General features: G+C 62.5%; 2 protein-coding genes across 4 annotated transcripts; one reads left to right on the top strand and one right to left on the bottom strand.

Moving 5' to 3' along the window:
• Nucleotides 1-315: 315 nt before the first annotated feature.
• BAG4 (BAG cochaperone 4) lies at nucleotides 316-7,439 on the top strand (the record flags this gene model as incomplete). Of its 2 annotated transcripts, none has more annotated exons than XM_083880287.1 (4): nucleotides 316-431; nucleotides 4,440-4,646; nucleotides 5,502-5,750; nucleotides 6,109-7,439. In XM_083880287.1, 3 exons carry the CDS (start codon nucleotides 4,443-4,445, stop codon nucleotides 6,589-6,591), a joined length of 936 nt encoding a protein of 311 aa, XP_083736413.1. In that variant the 3' UTR covers nucleotides 6,592-7,439. The 2 variants fall into 2 exon arrangements, with proteins under 2 accessions (XP_083736413.1, XP_083736412.1); XM_083880286.1 differs by lacking the exon at nucleotides 316-431 and adding an exon at nucleotides 3,093-3,167.
• On the bottom strand, nucleotides 679-2,943 carry LSM1 (LSM1 homolog, mRNA degradation associated). Of its 2 annotated transcripts, none has more exons than XM_083880288.1 (4): nucleotides 2,844-2,943; nucleotides 2,617-2,685; nucleotides 1,914-2,029; nucleotides 679-1,159 (listed from the first exon to the last, which is right to left on the bottom strand). In XM_083880288.1, the coding sequence occupies exons 1-4, from the start codon at nucleotides 2,887-2,889 to the stop codon at nucleotides 989-991; spliced, it is 402 nt and encodes a 133-aa protein (XP_083736414.1). In that variant the 5' UTR covers nucleotides 2,890-2,943; the 3' UTR covers nucleotides 679-988. The 2 variants fall into 2 exon arrangements, with proteins under 2 accessions (XP_083736414.1, XP_083736415.1); XM_083880289.1 differs by having other exon boundaries at nucleotides 1,950-2,029.
• Nucleotides 7,440-9,066: the final 1,627 nt, after the last annotated feature.

Below are 9,066 nucleotides of genomic sequence, written 5' to 3'. Positions count from 1 at the left end.
ACTCGAGCCCAGTGGGGCAGAAATGTTTCCCCCCAAAGTGGGTGGTCCCTGGGCCAGTGAGAGGGGGCCAGCAGTGGCCACAGCAGCTCCCAGCTCTGCAGGGCAGAGTGTTCAGCCCCAGCAGGCAGAGCTGGGCTTGTCCTCTGTTCCCCAGCACGGAACTGCCATTGCCCAGGGAGCAGCCCGAGGTTCCCCAGGGCTCCCCAGGCCGAGGTTTGCCCTTCCCTGCCCACACCCAGGAGGCTCCTGGGGCCTGGCGTGTGCCCAAAGCCAGCCCCGGGCCAAGGGCTCTCCCAGCCCCGGAAGGGCCGGGACACTCCGGGGCCAAAGGACTCTCCAGGCTGACACAGCTGCTCCCCCCGAGCCTGGGGTGAGGAGGGGCTGGATCCAGGCTCTGTGGTTCCCCAGGTGCACCAGCTCTTCATTAACAGGTAATTAGTGGGTTCAGCTGCAGGGGGGGGGGGTGGCACAGCCTGGCTGGGGTAGGGGTGGTCTTTGTGGGGTAAAGGAGCACCAAGTTCTGCTCCCAAAGCAGAGCAGGATCCTGCCACAGGCTCCAGAGTGAGCCCAGGGTGCTGCCTGTCCCTGCACAGCACAGGAGGGACAAGAGCTGCCCCCAGGGGGGCTCACCCTGGGACAGGGAACTGTCAGGACCAGAACAGCAGAAAACCATCCACGTCAGGATCAAGGATTTATTTACACGTCAAGGAAAAACTCTCACCCAGAGTCGTGTGAGGAGGGAAAAAAAGCAAACAAAACCCAAAGTGAAGCAGTGATTTGCCTCCTAAACACAAATCCTTGCACTCTCAGCGCGCTGGGCCCTCCTCATCCCCCTCTCCAGAGGGAGACCAAAGGCATGATTCGTGTGCAGTTACCAGCACCACATCTGAAAAAAACACCCTCTGAAAGCACAACCCGCCTGCCCAGGGGCGTCTGTCCCTGCCCAGGGGGCGTGGAGCAGCCCTGGCTCCCTGCAGGAGGAGCAGCCTCAATATTCATCCAGAGTGTCTGCCCTGGGCACCGACAGCCCCCGTTCCTTCAGCGCCTGCACCTTCAGCTTCTCTGACTCCTGCTTGGCCTGCTGCTCCACCCGCTGCTCCTCCAGGATCTCCTCGATGGACACCTGCTGCAGAGGAGTGTCGCTCTCCTTCTCCAGGTCCTGCAGGAGAAACGAGCCCTCCCAGCTCTGCACGGCGTCCCTGGGCTGCAGGGTGTGCCCATGGGGGTCCCAGGGCTGCAGGGGGTGCCCACGGGGGTCCCGGGCTGTGCCCACAGGGGTCCCTGGGCTGCAGGGGGTGCCCACGGGGGTCCCGGGGTGTGCCCACAGGGGTCCCGGGGTGTGCCCACAGGGGTCCCGGGGTGTGCCCCACAGGGGTCCCTGGGCTGTGCCCATAGGGGGTCCCGGGGTGTGCCCACAGGGGTCCCTGGGCTGCGGGGTGAGCCCACAGGGGTCCCAGGGTGTGCCCACGGGGGTCCCTGGGCTGCAGGCTGTGCCCATGGGGGTCCCTGGGCTGTGCCCCACAGGGGTCCCAGTGAAGGCTGGGGGTCACAGAGGGGCTGGAAGGGGTGAACACGGCCATGACCCCAAAGCAAACAGGGCTCAGCTCCTCCTGGGGCAGAGCCAGCAGGGAGGTGACAGGCAGCCCCCAGCAATGACAGCCCCACAGGGGCTGGGGCTTCCCCACAGCTCCCCCTGCACTGCCCTCCATCCCCCGTGTCCCCCAGGGGGGCTGTGGCAGCTCCAGGCAGCCCTGGCCCTGCAGGGTGTGTGTTTTTATGGGATATGGCTCAGGAGGCAGCTCCAATTCCAGCCCAACAGAGCAGCGGCCACACTGCCCAGCAGACAGATGGACAGAGGGATGGACAGACAGACGGACAGACAGAGGGACGGACCCAGCCAGGGGTGCACTCACAATTTCCCCCAGCAGCACCACGTTCTCTCCCCTCACCACGAAGATGCCCCGAGGGATGTCCCCGTATTTCTTGCCCACGTGGATTCTCTCCACCGTCTGGTGCAACACCAAGTTCGCTGCGGGGACCGGAGAGAGACAGAAAAGCACCGAGGTCACACCGTGAATCCCGGCCCAGAAACGTCCCCGGTGCCACCGGGCAGGGCCGGCTCTGCCCCATCACCGGGGGCTGCTCGGGGCCACAGACACTGTCCCCACCTCACACTGGGCCGGGGGAGCTGAGACCCCCGCCCTGAGCCCACCGTGCCCAGGGGAGCTCAGGGGAGGATGGAGATGCTGGTGCAAGGACTGAGCGCTGGGATAGAGGATGGACATCATCACCCGGTGCTTCTGCCCCAACAGAGATGCCAGAGCGAGGCAGCAACCGGGGGAGAAACCCCCAGGGGTGGGAGAAGGAAACCCCCCAGGGGTGGGAGAGAGAGAGAAACCCCCGGGAGTGGGAGAGAAAGAAGCCCCCCAAAGGTGGGAGAGAAAGACCCCCAGGGGGAGAGAAAGAAACCCCCGCGAAGCACCAAAACCCGGGGGGCCACAACACAGAGGCGGATGTTTATTTAACCCCAGCACAATCACACCCAAAACCCGCACCGCGGCTCCCAAATCCTCCTCCTCCTCCTCCCCTCCTGCCCGCCCCCCGCCCCGGCCGTACCGAACTGGTCGATGCTCCGCAGGTACCCGATGAGCGTCCGGCCGTCCCGCAGCAGCACCAGGTGTTTCTCTGCGGGGAAACGAGAGCGGGACATGGGGCACGACCCCCGGGGCTCCGGGACCCCCGCCCGGGGCAGCACCGGGGGCAGCACCGGGGGCCCGGGATGGGGCGGTACCGGGCGGTCCCGGCGGGGCACGGAGGGGACGGGCAGGCCCGGGCACACTCACTGTCGATGTCCTGGATGAGGCTGGCCGTGCCGGGCATGTAGTTCATGGTGGTGCCGCCGCTCCCGCAGCGGAAGCGCCGCCCTGGCCGCTGCCCCGGAACCGCCCGCGCCCGGCGGGCCCCACCCGCCGCTGCCCTTTTAAGCCGCGCCAAGCCGTGCGCGCGGGGCCGCCGCTGATTGGATGGCGCTGGAGGGGGGGAGGATGATGATTGGGTGAGAGGCGCGCGGGGGCGGGGCCTCGGCGGCCGCCATGGAGCCCCGCGCGGCCGGGCCGGGCCCGCCGCGCCCCGCAGGGTCCCCCCGCCCGCCCGCGGAGGCCGCGCAGGTACCGGGGCTGCGGGGCGGGGGCGGCCCGGGGCTGGGGCACGGCCCCCGGGGCTGGGGCACGGCCCCCGGTGAGGGCACGGCCCGGAGGGGCGGGCGGGCGGCGCTCGGCCCGGCCCTGCCCCGATAACGGGCGCGCGGGGCGGTCCCGGGCCGGGCCGGAGCCTCCCCCGGCCCGCCGGTGTCTCGGGGCTCCGGGAACGGGACGGGGCGGGGGGGAGCGGGGAGGGGCTGCCGGCGGGGACGTGTCTGGGGCTCGTGTGGTGTCGGCGCGGAGATCCCGGAACGCGGCGGGGCCCGGGCCGTGTGCGGGGCCGGGGCCGGGGCCAGTGCCAGGTCTGGTGCCCGGCTGGGCATTCCCGGGTCTGATCCGTGGCCGGGCATTCCCTGATCCCATCCCACGGCTGGGTATTCCCAGGTCCGATTTGTGGCTGGACATTCCCGGGTCCCATCCCATGGCCGGCCATCCCCGGCCCCGTTACGTGCCCGTTTATCAGGCGGGTTCGGGGCTCTGTGCCCAGCCCGGGTGACGGGACGGGCCCTGCCCTGCCCGGGGCACACTCTGCTCCCCGGGCTGTGGTTTGGTTCATCCTCTGGGGTGTCAGGGCTGGCTGTTCCATAAATCCCGGCACAGGGATGTACCGGCTGCGCTCCTGGAGCAGCTCGGGGCAAACACTGCTCTGCCCGAGGGAACAGAGTTATTCCCTGAGCTCCTGAGTTCCTGTGCCTCAGTTTCCCCTCTGCAGGCAGGTGGAATCTCATGTTCCCTACACAGTTATGGGGTGGATCCGGGTAAACCCTGCGATGTGCAGACCTTCCATACAGACCTTCCAACCCACTGAGCACCGCCTGGCAGAGCTTGTGTTTGCACCGTGTCTGTGTGAGAATGAAATGAGCTTTCCTGGGGTGTTTTCTGTCCCCTGTCAGTGATGTGGTGCTGGCAGTGAATCCCCCAGGAGCTGCTCACTGTGAGGGGCTGCACAGCCCCCCTGAGCCCAGCTGGGCTGAGCAGGGCCTGGTTAAACTCAGTGTTAGACCTGGTACAGCCAGGTTAGACCAGGAGAGGCTAAAATTGGGTTAGATCAGCTTGGGGGCAAAGAAATCCGCTGGTTAAACGGTGCAGGAAGGGTCAGTCCTCATTCCTGCAGCTCCTCAGGCCGTGTCTGTGTCCCGTGTCCGTGTCCTGTGTCTGTATCTGTGTCCGTGCCCGTGTCCGTGCCCGTGTCCCGTGCCCGTGTCCCATCACCTTGCTGTGTTCTCTCCCTGTCTCCAGGCCATGGATTCTCCCTACGCCAACGGCGCCTTCAGCCCCCCGTACCCGCCCTACTCCAGCCTCCCGCAGCCCCGGGGCTTCTACTGCTCGGGCCCCCTGGAGCCCACCCCGGGCTGGAGCTACGGAGGGCTCGGAGTGTCCCCCGAGTGTCCCCCCGAGGGCTCCGCGCTCCGCCGGCAGCACGGCCCGGGCTACTCCCCACCGCAGGTAACGGGGCTCGGGGTGGGTACCGGGGTGGTCCCCAGTGGGTACCGGGGTGGTCCCGGGAGGGTCCAGGCCTGTGATGGGGGGAAAGAGGTTCTGGTACAGTTGGGGGGTCTCCCTGGCTCTTGAGCATCTTGTCCTGCCTGGTTTTATTCTTACAAGAGCTGGTGGTCACCTTGTTTTCTGGAGATCCTGAGTTTTTTGGGTGAGGAAAGAGGGGATTGGGCAGCTAATGTGAGATGCAGCTGTTGTATTGCACTGAGGAGTTTGTTTTGTTATGTTGCACTGGGTGTTTTTGTTATATATATGTGTGTGTGTATATATATATATGTATATATGCAGACACTTCACAGAATCCCAGAATCGCTGAGGTTGGAAAAGACCTCCAAGATCACCAAGTCCAACCTGTGCCCAGTCCCCACCTTGTCACCCAGCGCAGAGCAGAGTGCCACGTCCAGTCCTTCCTTGGACAGGAATGGGGACATCACCACCTCCCTGGCCATTACATTCCAATGTTTTACAACCCTTTCCATGAAGAAATTCCTCCTGATATCCAACCTGAACCTCCCGTGGCACAGCTTGAGGCCATTTCCTCTTGTCTTGTCCCTTGTTCCCTGGGGGCAGAGCCCAGAGCCCCCCGGGCTGCCCCAGGGCTGTGTCAGGGTGCAGTGTGGGAGTGACCCCATTGAAATCCCTGTTAATGCTGTTCCCTGTCCCTGCAGACCCCAGAAATGCCAGTGCCCATTCCCTGGGAGCAGAGCCCAGAGCCCCCTGGCTGCCCCAGGGCTGTGTCAGGGTGCAGTGTGGGATGTTGTGATGCCTGTTTATCCCTGTTAATGCTGTTCCCTGTCCCTGCAGACCCCCGGAATGCCAATGCCTCAGTATCCCTATGGAGACAGCAGTGCAGGGGTGACAGGGCAGGGCCCAGTGCCCCAGCCCAGAGCCCTGGAGGATTCCTGGGCCCCCCACTCTGTCTATGGGGTGCAGCCACGGTACCCCTGGCCCGGAGCCTCGGGGCACAACAACCTCTACGTGCCCGAGTCACACCCAGCCTGGAGCAGCACTGGGGCTCCTTCCCACCCTCCCACCTGGGAGCCACAGGGACAGGTGAGGTGCTCTTTGCATGCAGAAGGCTGAAATCCATGGCTGGGATTCCATAAAGTGCTGGAAGGACAAGATGTCCTGGGGTGGGTCTTGAGGTGGTTCTGACTGGGTTTGTCTGGGTTGGATCAGGAATTAAGTGACTCCACATTTTTGGTCCCCAGGCAGTAGCAGCCCTGGTGGTGGGGGGTTCAGGGGCTCAGATTCCTCCTCTGGACAGGTGTCCCTTGCTGAGGTGTTGCTTTTTAACAAGGGGACCAGAGCACATCCCCAGCCCTGTCCATCATTTGGTGCAGGATGAGAGCAGAAACCTCTGTCTGTAAAGGAAATGCACTTAGAGATGTTTCTCTCCCTCTGACTGCAGGACTCTGTGTACGACAGAGCTGAGCAGAGCCCCAACCAGCACAGTTACTACTCTGATGGCAACCACCGGCCCTCGGGGACACTGAATGAGCACAGGATGACCAAAGCTGCCCCGGCCCAGCCCCGGGTGCAGTACAGTGCCCAGCCCCAGCTCTATGACCTTGCCCCACGCAGGCCTGGGGCCCGGGAGCTGGGCTTTAAACCCCCTGAGCAGCCTTCCACCAACCCTGCAGCCATGCAGCCAGAGATCCAGAGGATCCTGCACGTCATGGGGGAGGCTGAACAGCTGGAGGACGAGGTGGATGAATTTGTGGGGAAGAAGACGGATAAATCCTACAGGCTGCTGGAGGAGATGCTGACCAAGCTGCTGCTGGAGCTGGATTCCATTGAGACTGGGGGCCAGGACAGTGTCCGGCAGGCCAGGAAAGAGTCTGTGCACAGAATTCAGGCCATACTGGAAAAACTGGAAAGGAAGGGGTTGTGAAAGCACACGAGCCACAACACACAGCCTTGTGGTTGAGGTTCCAAAGAGTTTCAGTTCTCTTAAATTTCAGCTCTTTCTGCTACGCACTATTGACAATGGAATAGCAATAAGCCCTGAGTAAACAAATCAAATCAAACCCACCAAAAAAGCCAGCCCAGAAGCCCAGCCCTGACAAACAACTCAGCAAAGGACAAACTGAGAGAGGTTTGGAGCAGCAGAAGTATCGAATGAAGATGCTGAAGAGAGCTGGGCCGAGGATGGAGCCCTGTGGGGTTGTGCACAGAGCTCCCCAGAGCAGCCTCAATCTCTGGGTGCCTCCTACAGCCACAGCCAGTCTTTAAACACTGCTCAGGTGTGCTGCAGTTGTGCAGCCACCAACCAAGACTCTGGGCTTGTCCTCACTGCCTGTAATTTCAGCTTCAGCTCCCTTGCCACAAACCCCGTGTGTCCTCAAGGGGGTTGTTTGGGTTTGGTGCACTCAAGGGGCAACACTGAAGTGCTGGAGGGAGGGAGGGACTGTGCTGGCACATCGTGCTGTTCCTCTTGTGTGGGGCAGAGCCAGCGTGGGGTGTCCCCGTGGGCATGGGGACAGACTGGAAATCCCAGTCCTGCCACTGGAAAGGAGAAGTGCGAGTCAAGGAAAGAACAGATGCAGGATGTTTGGAAGAGATTTCCAGGTCACTCGGGTCAAAACCCCCTGTTTAATTTCCCTCTCCATCCTGCGAGTTCTGTGTCCCACTGTGCAGCCCCAGGGGAGGGAACAGCCCGGCCTGTTCCAGCCTCCTGGTCACCACCTGCACGGCAGCAGCTCACTGCTCTGTGTGACACTTAATAAACCCCGACGAGTTTTAAATGTTATTTTGTAATTGAGATGTCTCAAAGTCTCTTTTTCTTTCAAGAGAAGTGGTGGGGAAGGTTTTGTAATTCTGGATGAGGTCAGGGGTGAATGGAACATCTGCAAAGGCTGTTTTGGGGTGCCAGGCTGGCTCATTCCTCTCCTCAGGCAGTGCAGATGCTCCAGGAGCCTCCAGCTGGGGCTGTGGGGCCAGTGCTGAGTTGTGGAAGGGTCTGGGAGGGATTTAGGGTGCCTGGGGCTGGCAGTGCCCTGCCCATGCACTCTGTGCTGACAGCCAGCCCGGCTCCTGGAGGCAGCCAGCACATCCCACATTCCCAGACAGGGCTGTGAGCTCAGGACTGACCTTTGGAGCTCGTTGGATGTGTCCGTGGTCACACGTGGTCAGCCTGCACTGCCAGCCTCCTCTGGGTGTCCTGGGACAGGGAAAGGCTCAGCTGCTGTTTCCTTTTGTGTCAGGCAGGGAGCAGCCAGGCTGAGCTGTTCTGTATTTCCAGCCTGGCTTCTGCCTCCTGGGGATTGCTGGCTCTACTGGGATGGGAGATAAAACAATTCATAATGCTCAGAGTGCTGCCCTGTCCCTGTGCTGGTGCAGCAGGGCCCAGCCCCTTCCCCAGTGATCTGAACCCATCCAGGTGACACATTCCTGAAGGATATTTCTTGTCCTGGCCTCCTCGGCAGAGGGTGATGTAAATCCCTGGAGGAAAGCCCAGGGAGAAGAAGAGGTGGGGCTGGAGTGGCAGGTTGTCATTGCAGGGCCTGGGGATCCCAAATGCTCTGTGGGGTGGCGTGGCTGAGTCTGACATCCCAACATCATCCCTGGGTGGGGTTTGTGCTGCCCCCAAAGCTGAGCTGGGCTGGGATCAGGCACAGAACCCACACCTCAACCTGCAGGAAATCTGCTGTAACCACATCCCTGTCTCCTGCACACAGGGCCAAATGTCACAGCCCAGCAGAGTGGAGATGTCTGGGACAGGCAGGAGTGTCAGCACCGACTGCAGGCTCTGCAGGGCCAAGGTTTGCAGCTCTCCAGCTGCAGAAATGGGGAACTGAGCACTGCTGACCCTTCAGTTCTCCTCCCCAGGCCCTGCAGAGCACGGGGAGCACTGGGACAGCAGTTCGGGGAGCACTGGGACAGCAGTTTGGGGAGCTCTGGGACAGCAGTTTGGGGAGCACTGGGACAGCAGTTTGGGGAGCACTGGGACAGCAGTTTGGGGAGCACTGGGACAGTGCATGACAGTTCTGACATCTGGTTTATCTCGCAGCATCCACCGCCATCACAACCCCCAGATCCAAACCCTGTTTATCGCTGGGCTGGTCTCTACAGAAACCAAACTCTCACTTTGGGGCTGCCCGTTGTTTCCCCAGCAGTGCTCACCCTCAGCAGAGGGTTTCTCAATCACCACAGAGGCCAAAGTGCCAGAGAGGGACTGAAAAACAACCCTGAAATCAGCCCCGCGCGGCTCCTGCTGCAACCGCCCCACGCCGGGGCCTTTGTTGGTGCCGCAGCTGGTTCGGGGTGTGTCCGGTGCCCCGAATGGAGCCCGGGGTGGGGGTTCCCTGTGCCCCCAATGCCCTGAACGGGGCTGGGGGTGGGGGTTCCCTGTGCCCCCAATGCCCTG

The sequence above is a fragment of the Zosterops lateralis genome (assembly GCF_965231275.1).
Source record: "Zosterops lateralis genome assembly, chromosome: 30".
Taxonomy (NCBI): Eukaryota; Metazoa; Chordata; class Aves; order Passeriformes; family Zosteropidae; genus Zosterops; species Zosterops lateralis.
Note: the sequence above shows the minus strand (reverse complement) of the source record. Positions and strands in the feature narration are given on the sequence as shown.